This window comes from Entelurus aequoreus, linkage group LG21 (assembly GCF_033978785.1).
Source record: "Entelurus aequoreus isolate RoL-2023_Sb linkage group LG21, RoL_Eaeq_v1.1, whole genome shotgun sequence".
Lineage (NCBI taxonomy): Eukaryota > Metazoa > Chordata > Actinopteri > Syngnathiformes > Syngnathidae > Entelurus > Entelurus aequoreus.
The window spans coordinates 7,959,443-7,976,521 of NC_084751.1; the positions used below are offsets into that span (position 1 = coordinate 7,959,443).

At 40.4% G+C, this 17,079-nt stretch overlaps 1 protein-coding gene across 4 annotated transcripts in view; it reads left to right on the forward strand.

Moving 5' to 3' along the window:
* The window catches only part of LOC133638274 (prolyl 4-hydroxylase subunit alpha-1-like), a 28,852-nt gene that overhangs the window by 6,825 nt on the left and 4,948 nt on the right, over positions 1 to 17,079 (forward strand). For all 4 annotated transcript variants that reach the window (XM_062030711.1, XM_062030712.1, XM_062030714.1 and 1 more), the window contains exons 6-10: positions 137 to 306; positions 3,262 to 3,438; positions 11,212 to 11,282; positions 15,083 to 15,182; positions 17,018 to 17,071. In XM_062030711.1, coding sequence (XP_061886695.1) covers positions 137 to 306; positions 3,262 to 3,438; positions 11,212 to 11,282; positions 15,083 to 15,182; positions 17,018 to 17,071 — 572 coding nt within the window. The remainder of the gene's footprint in view (positions 1 to 136; positions 307 to 3,261; positions 3,439 to 11,211; positions 11,283 to 15,082; positions 15,183 to 17,017; positions 17,072 to 17,079) is intronic.

Sequence of the window (17,079 nt, forward strand, 5' to 3'; positions counted from 1 at the left end):
ACTGTATTTTAAATATTGGTCATGGTGGCACTTGGACAGCCAAGTGTTTTGGTGACAGACGTTTGAGAACCACTAGTATAGATTTTCTGCAGCACAATCTTCAGAAACTGCGATGATTGGCTTTTGTGTTTTTAAGACCCCAGCATAAAGCAAGCTGAGATGAACCTTCACTACTTTGAGTATCACCTGGACAAGATGAAGAAGGGCGAGGAGACTGAGGAGACGCTCAGGATGGGCGGAGCTGAGCCACACCTGGACGACGACAAGACGTACGAGAAGCTGTGTCGTGGAAAGAGCACTGAGATGGTAAAGATTTACAGACACATGTTCAAACTGTACATTAGACACTTGTTCTTACTGTACATTAGACACATGTTCAAACTGTACATTAGACACATGTTCAAACTGTACATTAGACGCTTGTTCTTACTGTACATTAGACACATGTTCAAACTGTACATTAGACGCTTGTTCTTACTGTACATTAGACACTTGTTCATACTGTACATTAGACATGTTCATAGTGTACATTAGACACATGTTCATAGTGTACATTAGACACATGTTCAAACTGTACATTAGACACTTGTTCTTACTGTACATTAGACACATGTTCAAACTGTACATTAGACACATGTTCAAACTGTACATTAGACGCTTGTTCTTACTGTACATTAGACACATGTTCAAACTGTACATTAGACGCTTGTTCTTACTGTACATTAGACACTTGTTCATACTGTACATTAGACATGTTCATAGTGTACATTAGACACATGTTCATAGTGTACATTAGACACATGTTCAAACTGTACATTAGACACATGTTCAAACTGTACATTAGACGCTTGTTCTTACTGTACATTAGACACTTGTTCTTACTGTACATTAGACACATGTTCAAACTGTACATTAGACGCTTGTTCTTACTGTACATTAGACACTTGTTCATACTGTACATTAGACATGTTCATAGTGTACATTAGACACATGTTCATAGTGTACATTAGACACATGTTCAAACTGTACATTAGACACATTTTCATACTGTACATTAGACATGTTCATAGTGTACATTAGACACTTGTTCATACTGTACATTAGACACTTGTTCATACTGTACATTAGACACATGTTCATAGTGTACATTAGACATGTTCATACTGTACATTAGACATGTTCATAGTGTACATTAGACACATGTTCAAACTGTAAATTAGACACTTGTTCATACTGTACATTAGACATGTTCATAGTGTACATTAGACACTTGTTCAAACTGTACATTAGACACATGTTCATACTGTACATTAGACACATGTTCATACTGTACATTAAACACTTGTTCATACTGTACATTAGACACATGTTCATACTGTACATTAGACACATGTTCATACTGTACATTAGACACATGTTCATACTGTACATTAGACACTTGTTCATACTGTACATTAGACACTGTTCGTACTGTACATTAGACACATGTTCATTTTGTACATTTGACACTTGTTCATAGTGTACATTAGACACTTGTTCATACTGTACATTAGACATCTTCGTACTGTACATTAGACATCTTCATACTGTACATTAGACACTGTTCGTACTGTACATTAGACACTGTTCGTACTGTTCATTAGACACTTGTTTATACTGTACATTAGACACTGTTCATTAGACACTTGTTCATACTGTACATTAGACACATGTTCATTTTGTACATTAGACACTTGTTCATAGTGTACATTAGACACTTGTTCGTACTGTACATTAGACACTGTTCGTACTGTACATTAGACACTGTTCATTCTGTTCATTAGACACTTGTTCATACTGTACATTAGACACTTGTTCATACTGTACATTAGACACTTGTTCATACTGTACGTTAGACACATGTTCATACTGTACATTTGACACTTGTTCATAGTGTACATTAGACACTTGTTCGTACTGTACATTAGACACTTGTTCGTACTGTACATTAGACACTTGTTCATAGTGTACATTAGACATTGTTCATACTGTACATTAGACACTTGTTCACACTTAAAGGAACTAAGAAAAAAACCTCAATAGCCTATAGTGCATGTACACATGTTGATACAGAAACCACAAGACTTGCAACAGGAGGGGAAGGGAGAAAAGCATCCGACCCGAAGCATGCTAATGTTAGCATACTAGTATGCATGCTAACATCAGTATGCTAACTTTTTTTAGCCAACTTTACCGCCATACACCTCAATCATATAACTTGGTACGTGCTATATGCTAACTGGTAGCACGTTAACATTTTTAGCCAATTTTGCCGCTGCACACCTCAGAGTCATATAATTTCGTAATCAGCACATGCAAACTTTTTTTTGATAACGGTTTTACCTCAAACTCATATGGTACATGACATATGCTAACTGTTAGCCTGCTAACTTTTTAAGCCAATTTCGCCGCCGTACACTTCAGAATCATATAACTTGGTATGTGACATATGTTAACTGCTAGCATGCTAAATTTTTACCCAATTTTGCCGACGTACACTTCAGAATCATATAACTTGGTACGTGACATATGTTAACTGTTAGCATGCTAAATTTTTACCCAATTTTGCCGACGTACACTTCAGAATCATATAACTTGGTATGTGACATATGTTAACTGCTAGCATGCTAAATTTTTACCCAATTTTGCCGCAGTACACTTCAGAATCATATAACTTGGTATGTGACATATGTTAACTGCTAGCATGCTACATTTTTACCCAATTTTGCCGCCGTACACTTCAGAATCATATAACTTGGTATGTGACATATGTTAACTGCTAGCATGCTAAATTTTTACCCAATTCTGCCGCCGTACACCTCAGAATCATATAACTTGGTACGTGACATATGTTAACTGTTAGCATGCTAACTTTTTAAGCCAATTTTGCCGCCGTACACTTCAGAATCATATAACTTGGTATGTGACATATGTTAACTGCTAGCATGCTAAATTTTTACCCAATTTTGCCGCCGTACACCTCAGAATCATATAACTTGGTACGTGACATATGTTAACTGTTAGCATGCTAACTTTTTTAGCCAATTTTGCCGCTGTACACTTCAAATTCATATAACTTTGTTCTTGGCCAATGGTAGCTTTTTTTTCTCGCTCATTTTGCATGCCTCCGCCTGAGAGTCATCTAACTTGGTACTTGTTGCGTTCTAACTGTTGGCGTACATAATGCATCCACACCTGACTCCCCGCTCGTCTTTCTAACAGACCTCACGCAGGCAGAGTCGCCTCTTCTGCCGTTACCATGACAGCCGTCGGCATCCGAGGTACGTGATTGGGCCTGTGAAAGAGGAAGACGAGTGGGATCGTCCCCGCGTCGTCCGATATCACGACATCGCGACAGACGAGGAGATGAGCAAGTTCAAAGAGCTGGCAAAACCCAGGGTGAGTCTAGTCGGCTCTTATTGTGAAAGAACAGAAGACGCAAGGAGCTTCCTAAGAAGAACAGTCGTTCATTGAAGGGTTTTCATCTGTTGTCATGTAGGTGGCAGTATTACAAAGATGTGGTAGTATTGCAGGTAGGTTGTGGTATTACAAAGATGTGGTAGTATTAGGTGTCAGTATTCTTTCCTGCTATAGTTCCAAGCATTAAAAATGCAATAATTGCTAGAAAACAAATAGCTACTGTGCAGTCAACTAGAGCTGGCACATTTCACTCCTGTCGGTCAGTACGTGTCCATGCACTAAATTAGTCCGATTTATCAAATAGTTTGGCTCTAAATAAGCCTCTCACGACCCAACACACCTGGATTATGCGATTTGGAAACCAGGGGCCGTACTTATCAAGCTTCTTAGAGTGCCATTTTACACTTAAGTCCTGAGAATTTGCGAAATTTAGTCCTACTCTCAAACTTAAGAAGAAAAGCTTTTTATCAACGTTCTTAAGTCTAAGAATCACTCCTACTCTCCACGATATTTAAGAGACCTTCAGAGGTGTCTTAAGTGGTTAGGAGTTGCCAGCAGGGGATGGCACTGAGGCGAGAGAGACGTGCGCGAACGTTCAGGGAACGGAACAATGTTTTGTTTTTTTTTGATGACGAGCAGCTGATCAAACGGTATCGTTTAGACAGAGCGGATATTATTTTTGTCACAGATTTAATACTTTTCGATTCCTTGTTGATTTCTGCATGTGTCTGCAGTGGGCTAGTATATATAGAGCCACCCACACCAGTTTCAAATTAGTTGCCTAATTAATGAATTGGAAAGAAAATGTTATGACAGTAGCGTATGTGTGTGGCCGTGAGGTGAGTGACGTCAGTGAGTGTGTGGGCGAGAGAAGAGAGGGAGCGGTAGCGTGAGTGCCGGCGGGGACTAGTTTGTTTTGTATTATTTTGTAGTTTATTGTCAAAATATACACTCCTATTGTCCACTTCAATATTTCCAAGATATATCTTTATTCTTAGACAACGGATTCCCTTCCGTGATTGGTCATTTCTATGGACACAGAAATGACGTCACCTAAAATTCCGTTTACGGCACATAGTAATGTCGTAATTCAGCTCTGAGTGTGACACTTAAGATTCAGTCCTACACTTCGCTGAAAGTGTGAGTAAGACGCTTGATAACTGACTTTTAAGTGCAGCTTTCAGCGAAGAATTTATTTACTCTTAAGTCAACTCTTAGCAGACTTCTTAGGAGTCATTCTAAGAAGCTTGATAAGTACGGCCCCAGATCTCTCGAGTGGGTGTGTACCGCCAGAGGGAAGCCAGTCTCAACGTGCGGATTATAACCCGGAAGCAGATCCCATTCAATATAAGTACAGCAACAATTGTAATGAAGGGGATAATGATCATTTGCTTCACAAATTAAAAGAACAGAACATTTTGAAGTGTATCGATGGTAGACTCCTGAACAAAATACGAATGAGAAGAGAGTGAAGCAGGTATTATACAAGGCAAATAATAAAGTGTACACAATCCTCTTCCTGCTGTATTTGTGAACGCCAAACTGATGAATAGTAACTCTCATTCAAGTACCTCGGGGTGGGGTGGACAATAAGCTGGACTGGACTGTTAACACGGACCACTTGTACAGGAAGGGACAGAACAGGCTGTACTTCCTGACGAGGCTGCGCTCCTTCAACATCTGTAAAAAAACTCTTGTGGATGTACTACCAGTCTGCGGTTGCCAGTGTTCTGTCTACATCGTAGTGTGCTGGGGGGGCAGTACATCTAAGAAAGACAGCTCCAGACTGGAGAATCTGATCAGGCGGGCCGGTTCTATGATGGGAATAAAACTGGACTCACTGGTGACGGTGGCAGAGAAGAGGACTGTGGAAAAACTAGTGAGCATCCTGGATGATGCCAGTCACCCTCTGCTGGAATTTAAATTTTCCTGAGGGAACTCTCCTGAAGGAATCAATAAAGTACTATCTATATATCTATTGCACGCAACCGGCAAACTTGTCCATAACAAAGGCAACCTTCATCTGGAACAGTATCGGCCGTGGCAAGAACGCTTCGGATTTAAAACTCCTTCCATTAATCCACAGAGTTATGAATGAACTCTGATACGTTCAAAAGTTTTGTTTCCACGATTCTCCGTCTAAAAATTCCTTCGAAACAATTTCCTCCCGCCGGTCTTTCTTTGCTTTGGACCTGCATCCGCTCTGAGACGTTATTGGCAGTAGCGTCATGTTCCTAGCGCTAACAAAGACTACGTTTACAAAGGGGCCCAAATTGGACTTTCTTCTGATCAGACTTTTTTCAGCTGACTGTTTAAAGTTAAAGTACCACTGGTAGTCACACACACACACACACTAGGTGTGGTGAAATTATCCTCTGCATTTGACCCATCCCCTTGTTCCAACCCCTGGGAGGTGAGGAGAGCAGTGAGCAGCAGCGGTGACCGCGCTCGGGAATCATTTTTGGTGATTTAACCCCCAATTCCAACCCTTGATGCTGAGTGCCAAGCAGGGAGGTAATGGCTCCCATTTTTATGGGTATGACTCGGCCGGGGTTTGAACTCACGACCTACCAATCTCAGGGCGACACTCTAACCACTAGGCCACCGAGCAAGTTTACACTGCAAGTAAAATATGATTTTTATCAGACTCCAGTGTAAATGTGCACAGGCCCCTAAGTGGCCCCAATCTGGCCTCGACGTCACTTGCATGCGCACTTCGATAATGTGAAAACAAAGGAAGTTGACCAGGAGGAAGTCGCTGCTGCTACTACAAAATAAAATAAGTCAAAACACTTTTAAAAAATGAGTGCTTTTTTTTTGTGAAAGAAAATGAAAGTAATATCATATATGAATAGATGTATATAGTTTAATATATTTGTCATCTTTTTATGGCTGTTAAAGGCCTACTGAAAGCCACTACTAGCGACCACGCAGTCTGATAGTTTATATATCAATGATGAAATCTTAACATTGCAACACATGCCAATACGGCCGGGTTAACTTATAAAGTGCAATTTTAAATTTCCCGCCACACTTCCGGTTGATAAAGCCTTCGAAAGATGACGTATGCGCGTGACGTAGCCCGAGAAACAGAGGTATGCCTTCCCCATTGAATACAATACAAAAAAGCTCTGTTTTCATTTCATAATTCCACAGTATTCTGGACATCTGTGTTGGTGAATCTTTTGCAATTTGTTTAATGAACAATGGAGGCTGCAAAGAAGAACGTTGTAGGTGGCTGTAGCAACACAAGGACCACTTACTCGGATAGCAGACGCCCAGCCGATGCTAGCAGACGCCTAGCCGATGCTAGCAGACGCCTAGCCGATGCTAGCAGACCCACAGCACGGATGATCTGGTGAAGTCCTTCGTCGCGCCGTCAATCGCTGGAACGCAGGTGAGCACGGGTGTTGCTGAGCAAAGGAGATGAGGGCTGGCTGGCGTAGGTGGAGCGCTAATGTTTTTATCATAGCTCTGTGAGCTCCGGTTGCTAAGTCAGCCTTAGCGTCGTTAGCAACAGCATTGTTAAGCTTTGCCAGGCTGAGATCTATTAACCGTGTAGTTACATGTCCATGGTTTAATAGTATTGTCGATCTTCTGTCTATCCTTCCAGTCAGGGATTTATTTATTTTGTTTCTATCTGCATTTGAGACAGATGCTATCACGTTAGCTCATGCTAAAGATGCTAAAGAGCTTCGTCGATGTATTGTCGTGGAGATAAAAGGCACTGTAATGTCCATTTCGCGTTCTCGACTCTCATTTTCAAGAGGATATAGTATCCGAGGTGGTTTAAAATACAAATCCGTGATCCACAATAGAAAAAGGAGAGAGTGTGGAATCCAATGAGTCAGCTTGTACCTAAGTTACGGTCAGAGCGAAAAAAAAAAAGTATTTCACTGCATTCTAGTCCGTCACTCTAACGTTCCTCGTCCACGAATCTTTCATCCTCGCTCAAATTAATGGGGTAATCGTCACTTTCACGTCCGAATAGCTCTAGCTGCGTTGAAAACAATAGGAAAATATGAGGGAGTGAACAACTGACAACGTCACGCTACTTCCGGTAGGGGCAAGGTTTTTTTTTATCAGAGACCAAAAGTTGCGAACTTTATCGACGTTGTTCTATACTAAATCCTTTCAGCAAAAATATGGCAATATCGCAAAATGATCAAGTATGACACATAGAATGGATCTGCTATCCCCGTTTAAATAAAAAAAATTCATTTCAGTAGGCCTTTAAGTAGAGGAGACATAGACCTCAGCGTGGATCTACGGGAGCTTTATTTTTCAACTCACATGTAAGCAAATACAGCACAGCGTCAATTACGCTCTTTCAACAATCACTATTCTTTCGGAATCAAAATATATATATTCATATATTACATATAGACTATAATTTGCGCACTATAGACAAGTGACATTTTGGTCGTCTTAAATAAAAAACAAAACCGAGTGTTTTAATGAAATATCCATTTCCACGTAGCTCGCCCAAAGCTGACGAAGAAGTCACATTCTGGTCTCATACAGGTCGGATTGCATTTAGACTAAAGTCACATTTGAAAAAATCCGATTCCAATTGGATTCAGGACTACCTGACGATGTGGCCTGAATCTGACGCCAAAATATTAAATCTGAAGCACATGAGAGCATTTAAAAAAATTAGATCTGTGTCACTTGAGGGCAAAAAACTCCAATTTGATTTGGGGCCATACATCATTTTTTCATGTTGTCTGCTATTTAACATCAGCATAGAAATAGTACATCTCTTATGGGTAATCTGTGCCAATATTACAGCGGACAACAGCGCTAGACTGTTGACTTGCAGATGCCTTGTTTGGTGTGACGTCTTAGGTCAACCTTAAAAGCCGTGCATTATTTCGCGCTAAAAGGAAATAAACGCCCCCGAGTGTACAGGAGGCACCTGGTGTATGACCAATAGTCGCATTAGAGAGTGTGCATGGACACTGGGACTTCACATTTAGCTGTGAAAATACAAATAATTTAGTGCATGGAAACGTAGTCACTGACAAAACGGTTAAAGAGATCATCCACCGTTTGAGTCCATCAACATGCTGCCTTGATGAGTTACCCACTAAAGTCTGTGCTGAGCAGTTTGTTACCGCTATTCACTCGTCTAGTTAACATCTCACTTCCGACTGGAACATTCCTAAAGGCCTTCAAAACTGCTGTCATTTAGCACCTCTTAAAGGACAGTAGTCTTGATGCCACAGTATTGAAGAACTGTCGGGCCAAATCAAACCTGCCATTTTTGGACAAAGTCCTAGAAAAAGTTGTATACCAACAGCTTAGTGACTTTCCCCTGTTGAACAATGTGTTTGATACTTTACAATCAGGCTTTACTTCCCACCTCAGCACTAAAACCGCTCGGGTCAAGGTGACAAATGATATACGCCTGAACACAAACGCAGGAAAAAGTTAAGTCTTGGTTCTGCTGGACCTGAACGCTGTTTTTGACACAGTTGACCGTACTATCTTAATACAGAGGTTAGAAAACTGGGTGGGAATATCTGGTTCTGTTCCAAACTGGTTCAAGTCCTGTCTCCGTCACAGGACGTACTTTGTTGAAATTGGTAACTGTATCTGAACAAATGACTACGACCTGTGGGGTTCCTCAGGGCTTGATTTGAGGACCCCTGTTGTTCAACTTGTACATGCTGCCACTGGGTCAGCTAGTACGCAGCTTCAATGTGTCCTACCACAACTATGCAGATGACACTCAGATCTATGTGTTACTGACAACAGGTGAACGTCAGATCTAGGTTTCACTGACGGCAGGTGAACGTCAGATCTAGGTGTCACTGACAGCAGGTGAACGTCAGATGTAGGTGTCACTGACGGCAGGTGAAGTCAGATCTAGGTGTCACTGACGGTAGGTGAAGGTCAGATCTTGGTGTCACTGACGGTAGGTGAACGTCAGATCTACGTGTCACTGACGGTAGGTGAAGGTCAGATCTTGGTGTCACTGACGGTAGGTGAATGTCAGATCTAGGTGTCACTGACGGTAGGTGAATGTCAGATCTAGGTGTCACTGACGGTAGGTGAATGTCAGATCTAGGTGTCACTGACGGCAGGTGAAGTCAGATCTAGGTGTCACTGACGGTAGGTGAACGTCAGATCTACGTGTCACTGACGGTAGGTGAAGGTCAGATCTTGGTGTCACTGACGGTAGGTGAATGTCAGATCTAGGTGTCACTGACGGTAGGTGAACGTCAGATCTAGGTGTCACTGACTGTAGGTGAACGTCAGATCTAGGTGTCACTGACTGTAGGTGAACGTCAGACCTAGGTGTCACTGACGGTAGGTGAACGTCAGATCTAGGTGTCACTGACGGCAGGTGAAGTCAGATCTAGGTGTCACTGACGGCAGGTGAACGTCAGATCTAGGTGTCACTGACAGCAGGTGAACGTCAGATGTAGGTGTCACTGACGGCAGGTGAAGTCAGATCTAGGTGTCACTGACGGTAGGTGAAGGTCAGATCTTGGTGTCACTGACGGTAGGTGAACGTCAGATCTACGTGTCACTGACGGTAGGTGAAGGTCAGATCTTGGTGTCACTGACGGTAGGTGAATGTCAGATCTAGGTGTCACTGACGGTAGGTGAATGTCAGATCTAGGTGTCACTGACGGTAGGTGAATGTCAGATCTAGGTGTCACTGACGGCAGGTGAAGTCAGATCTAGGTGTCACTGACGGTAGGTGAACGTCAGATCTACGTGTCACTGACGGTAGGTGAAGGTCAGATCTTGGTGTCACTGACGGTAGGTGAATGTCAGATCTAGGTGTCACTGACGGTAGGTGAACGTCAGATCTAGGTGTCACTGACTGTAGGTGAACGTCAGATCTAGGTGTCACTGACTGTAGGTGAACGTCAGACCTAGGTGTCACTGACGGTAGGTGAACGTCAGATCTAGGTGTCACTGACGGTAGGTGAAGGTCAGATCTAGGTGTCACTGACGGTAGGTGAAAGTCAGATCTAGGTGTCACTGACTGTAGGTGAACGTCAGATCTAGGTGTCACTGACTGTAGGTGAACGTCAGATCTAGGTGTCACTGACTGTAGGTGAACGTCAGACCTAGGTGTCACTGACGGTAGGTGAACGTCAGACCTAGGTGTCACTGACGGTAGGTGAAGGTCAGATCTAGGTGTCACTGACGGTAGGTGAAGGTCAGATCTAGGTGTCACTGACGGTAGGTGAAGGTCAGATCTAGGTGTCACTGACTGTAGGTGAAGGTCAGATTTAGGTGTCACTGACGGTAGGTGAAGGTCAGATCTCGGTGTCACTGACGGTAGGTGAACGTCAGATCTAGGTGTCACTGACGGTAGGTGAAGGTCAGATCTCGGTGTCACTGACGGTAGGTGAACGTCAGATCTAGGTGTCACTGACGGTAGGTGAAGGTCAGATCTCGGTGTCACTGACGGTAGGTGAAGGTCAGATCTAGGTGTCACTGACGGTAGGTGAACGTCAGATCTAGGTGTCACTGACGGTAAGTGAAGGTCAGATCTAGGTGTCACTGACGGTAAGTGAAGGTCAGATCTAAGTGTCACTGACTGTAGGTGAAAGTCAGATCTAGGTGTCACTGACAGAAGTGAAATAAGTCAAGTAGAAGTTTGCTTTAATTTTCACAATCATATTCTTAATTTAGTTGACACATAAAAAAAAGTGAGTCCTTGTCTTAATTTGCTGACATGCCTTTTCCTCCTTCCTCCCTCCTCCACAAACGCGACGGCTGAACTAGCTAACACGTTCCAAAGTGGTGGACAGTCAGGCCGGTCATTCTTACGAGGCCGGGTACAGAATCTCAGAGAAGTAAGACCCACAGCTGGACAAAGGAGCACTTTGTTGCATGTGAAGCACATAACAAGAAAGTCAACACCCTTTTATTTAAAATGGCCGACTTAAATATGACAATTATTAATGAAGATATGTCAAAAATAATGTTTATTGATAAATGTTTCTGGTCGATAAAGCCTGGTTTATGCTTGTGTCTGCTAAGCAAACTTGCTCCTCCCCCTCTAACTCTCTAGTTCGTTAGTGTAGACACTAGATGGCAGTATAAGCACATACTCATGGTCAAATGACTGTACTCTTTTCATTCATGATAACTAACAACTATATTTAATTAGAATTACAAAAATAAACACCTTATGTCATGGAGCCACATGTACGTGCAAAGTCCTTGTGAAACCACAGCAGCATACAACTTGTTCAATACGTAGGGTTGGACCATAAACACGTAGGGTTGGACCATAAAACGATATCAATATATATCGCAACAAAAATAGCGTAGGATAAAATGTTAGATTTTTTTTTCTTCATCTTTGTGAGAAGAAAGCGGAAGTATGGCAGCAAGGTTGGTTGCATGAACAACGACACTCGCTCTCTGGTAACCTAGCAACGCAGGAAGTGTTTACTGATCAGTGGGAGGGACATGCTAACAGCCAATCAGGTGACAGTATCAACTATCAAGTTTGCTTGTCTGGCGGTTGATTCTTTGCATGGAGTGAGAAGAGAAAGTCAAAATGAGGATATTGTGGATAAAAGAGGAAAAGTCACTTGGACATAGTCAGTGGGACCGTAGTCAGACCCATGTGGTCTGTAAATGACGCAAGGCAAGACCGCTAATACCACACCACCTTAGCCACGCTCACCCTTTAGAGCACAGCTGTAACTTCCTGCCGCTAAACCTGCAGAAAATTGTTCTTCTCAGGTTTCTCTGTTTCAATTTTCATACTTTGCACTATTTTCTTACACTTTATGAAGCTTTTCTTACATATTCATGATTTTCGCACCTTCGTTTTAAGAGCTTATTGTTAAGTCTTCAATATGATTTTACTATTTTGTTTACATTGAGTGTTTTCCACGCTTGTGTTGACATTTCCTTTCTGCCTTGTTAGCTGAGGGCATTACAGTCAGAGGAAGGTTACATCTGAAATAAAAATGTTGACGTTTAATGTATTTTTTCCTGCTCCTCATTTTACATATGTCATAAAAAAGATCCCTTATCGATATTGACATAACGATATTGTAGGAGCCTAAATGATTAAGTTCATTTACATTTTATGGAAGGTGCTTTATGTTTATTCAGGCAAAAGGGGACTATTTATTTTATTTAAATAATACGAAAATGTATATATTGCATGCTTAGAATAATTATAAGTAGGGATGTCCGATAATAGCTTTTTGCCGATATCCGATATTCAGATATTGTCCAACTCTTTAATTACCGATACCGATATCAACCGATACCGATATCAACCGATGTATGCAGTCGTGGAATTAACACATTATGATGCCTAATTTGGACAAAAATGAATCAAATAAAATAAGATAACTAAATTAAAAACATTTTCTTGAATAAAAAAGAAAGTAAAACAATATAAAAACAGTTACATAGAAACTAGTAATGAATGAAAATGAGTAAAATTAACTGTTAAAGGTTAGTACTATTAGTGGAGCAGCAGCACGCACAATCATGTGTGCTTACGGACTGTATCCCTTGCAGAATGTATTGATATATATTGATATATAATGTAGGAAGCAGAATATTGATAACAGAAAGAAATGGGGGGAGGGAGGTTTTTTGGGTTGGTGCACTAATTGTAAGTGTATCTTGTGTTTTTTATGTTGATTTAATTTAAAAAAAAAAAAAAACCCGATACAGATAATAAAAAAAACGATACCGATAATTTACGATATTACATTATAACGCATTTATCGGCCGATAATATCGGCAGGCCGATATCGGACATCCCTAATTATAAGGTACACTTTATTTGTAATTATTACATTTGTCTGAATAATTTGATGACGTACTATTTTATACTGCTTTAATATAGTGAAGATTACGTAACTGTTTAATTGCATATATGGCGGAAGGATCTGTGTGGTAATATGGTTTGGACACAGTGTATTATGGGTAATGGCAGTCAGGTATGGTGGAATCGAGCCACACAGTTTTTTGACCTTACTCTTACTTTTCCTAACTCTTTCTTACTGTAACAAACTCACTTTATTTTGCCATTCATTTGTTCCCACATTGTTATTGTTTTACGTTTTTGAAGGATCAAGTTGACAAGTAAACGTTAGAAAATAAAAGAGTGTCGGGAGTTTTGTTTGTTGTTGCCGCAGCAAGCGGGAGCAGGAGAAAGTAGAGTAGCGTCAAGCTAAGGCTTCATTAGAAAACTGCAGATATCATGATACCGTTTCCAGCCATATCGCCCACCTCTAACAACACGTAATGTACCGAATATCTTTTTCCACAGGTTCTGATTCAGTTGAAGGTGCAACCAAAACTCTTCTGCAATATGAAAGGACACAGAAATGGTTTTCAGTCTTCTGTCACTGGAATTCGAAGTCTGACTAAAAGGACTACTGTGTCTAATTTGGGGGGATTTAGCCTGTAGATCAGTGTTTTTCAACCTTTTTTGAGCCAAGGCACATTTTTTGCGTTGAAAAATGCGGAGGCACACCACCAGCAGAAATCATTCAAAAACGAAACTCAGTTAACCGTAAAAAGTCGTTGTCGCAATTGTTGGATATGACTTTAAAGCATAACCAAGCATGCATCACTATAGCTCTTGTCTCAAAGTAGGTGTACTGTCACCACCTGTCACATCACGCCGTGACTTATTTTGAGTTTTTTTGCTGTTTTCCTGTGTGTAGTGTTTTAGTTCTTGTCTTGCGCTCCTATTTTGGGGTCTTTTTCTCTTTTTTTTTGGTATTTTCCTGTAGCAGTTTCATGTCTTCCTTCGAGCGATATTTCCCGCATCTACTTTGTTTTAGCAATCAAGAATATTTCAGTTGTTTTTTTTTTTTATCCTTCTTTGTGGGGACATTGTTGATTGTCGTGTCATGTTCGGATGTACATTGTGGACGCCGTCTTTGCTCCACAGTAAGTCTTTGCTGTCGTCCAGCATTCTGTTTTTGTTTACTTTGTAGCCAGTTCAGTTTTAGTTTCGTTCTGCATAGCCTTCCCTAAGCTTCAATGCCTTTTCTTAGGGGCACTCACCTTTTGTTTACTTTTGGTTTAAGCATTAGACACCTTTTTACCTGCACACTGCCTCCCGCTGTTTACGACATCTACAAAGCAATTAGCTTCCGGCTGCCACCTACTGACATGGAAGAGTATTACACGGTTACTCTGCTCAACAACAACACATCATTTGCAGACTATAATTACTGGTTTGCCAAAAATATTTTTAACCCAAATAGGTGAAATTAAATAATCTCCCACGGCACACCAGACTGTATCTCACGGCACAGTAGTGTGCCGCGGCACAGTGGTTGAGAAACACTGCTGTAGACAATGGTTTTAGGTCCAGAACACTAAATATCAAAGTTGGCAGTATTGACCTTTTTAACCGCGATGTAGAACTTGGAAAAGCAGCAGAAGCATAAACCAGACTTAGGTCTTCAATAGAGAACTTTCAACAACTTTTTTATTGTCCTGCTTCAACTTGTCATATCTTTCCGACAGCCACTTGTCACAAAGGTGTCTCCACTCTCTAATGGACGTGTCACAAAGCCGTCATTTGACCTCTTTCCGTCTTCTGGTGTCCATCAACCTGTCCTAGTTCAACACTTGTCCTCCTCCTCCTCTTATTCAGCGCGTGGCTGGGACAGCACGAGCACCCTGTGGTGAACATGATGGTCCAGAGGATCGGGGACATCACCGGCTTGGACGTGTCCACAGCAGAGCAGCTGCAGGTACATTTGACCTGATCACCTTCTCATGGCTTGACCTGGAGGAGTGTACCAGGTACACTCTGTTAAACACTCATCTGTAGATGGTATGGTAAATACTTCTTTTTTACTGTGAAATCTAGAGGTGGAAATCTCTGGGCACCTCACCATTCCATTCAGATTGTAGGGATGAAATCAATAGGAAACATCTCCGAACAAATGTCCTTATATCGATGTCGTGTGTGTTATTACAACTACAGTACACACACTGTCTGGCTAACTGTGTAGAAAATAGTTCCTCAGTGTTCACTCTTACAATAACAATGTTGCCACAGTTTGGTTATTATACAGCTTACCCAACGTAACCCACAACCCAATGAAGTATCGTTGGTGGTTTTTAAATGCATTTTTAAAGTGATTTAGAGGTAGAATTGATTGCCCCCATTAGCTGCATTGCTCGCCACCTAGAACGAGCCCTTTTTTATATCGGAAAGCAAAAAAAACTAAAAACTTTTGTCTTCTTGTCTTTCATATTGATTGTGAACAATAGGCAAACTTCCCCCCCCCCAAAAAAAAGTGCAGTTCCCCTTTAAAAGGAATACTAAAAAAAGGAAAATTAATAAAAGCAGTAGTATCAATAATATCAAAAATAGTTGTTCATTGTTTTAATCTAAAAAACTATTCTTAAAAAAGTACAAAACAATTATATATAATTATTTTTATTTTTATTTTTTTTAAATACATTTTCAGAAATAGGTTATTTAAAAAATAAAAAATTATGTATTGGATGTGAATCTACGATGTTTTTTACACCCAATTTCTGTGAAGTGAGAAACAGTACCACTCTTGTTTTTATGGTAAAATTCTGGTGACTGAGCTGCCAGTTTTTTACCGTAAAATATACTGGCGTCGTTTTTAGAGTGTAAATGGAAAACGGTATCACTGTTTTTTGTTTTTTTTTACTGTAAAATGTATGGTTATTACAGTGCATGGAAAAACCGTAGCACTTTTATTTTTATATTAAAATTCTGGCGACCGAGCTGCCAGCGTATAACGTAAAATACCACAAGTATTTACTAGAGATGTCCGATAATATCGGTCTGCCGATATTATCGGCCGATAAATGCGTTAAAATGTAATATCGGAAATTATCGGTATCGTTTTTTTTATTATCAGTATCGTTTTTTATTATTTATTTTTTTATTTTAATTTTTATTTTTTTATTAAATCCACATAAAAAACACAAGATACACTTACAATTAGTGCACCAACCCAAAAAAACTCCCTCCCCCATTTACACTCATTCACACAAAAGGGTTGTTTCTTTCTGTTATTAATATTCTGGTTCCTACATTATATATCAATATATATCAATACAGTCTGCAAGGGATACAGTCCGTAAGCACACATGATTGTGCGTGCTGCTGCTCCACTAATAATACTAACCTTTAACAGTTAATTTTACAAATTTTCATTCATTACTAGTTTCTATGTAACTGTTTTTATATTGTTTTACTTTCTTTTTTATTCAAGAAAATGTTTTTAATTTATTTATCTTATTTTATTTGATTCATTTTTTTAAAAAGTACCTTATCTTCACCATACCTGGTTGTCCAAATTAGGCATAATAATGTGTTGATTCCACGACTGTATATATCGGTTGATATCGGTATCGGTTGATATCGGTAATTAAAGAGTTGGACAATATCGGATATCGGGAAAAAGCCATTATCGGACATCCCTAGTATTTACCCATACTTAATATTTTGTCCCTTTTCTGCTGCTACTGCTTACTGCTCATGACCTGGATACTTGAGTCATGTCATGATGATGACCTCCTACTCATCTTGTCTTTGCAGGTGGCAAACTACGGTGTGGGAGGACAGTACGAAGCACATTATGATTTTAACCGGGTAGCTAT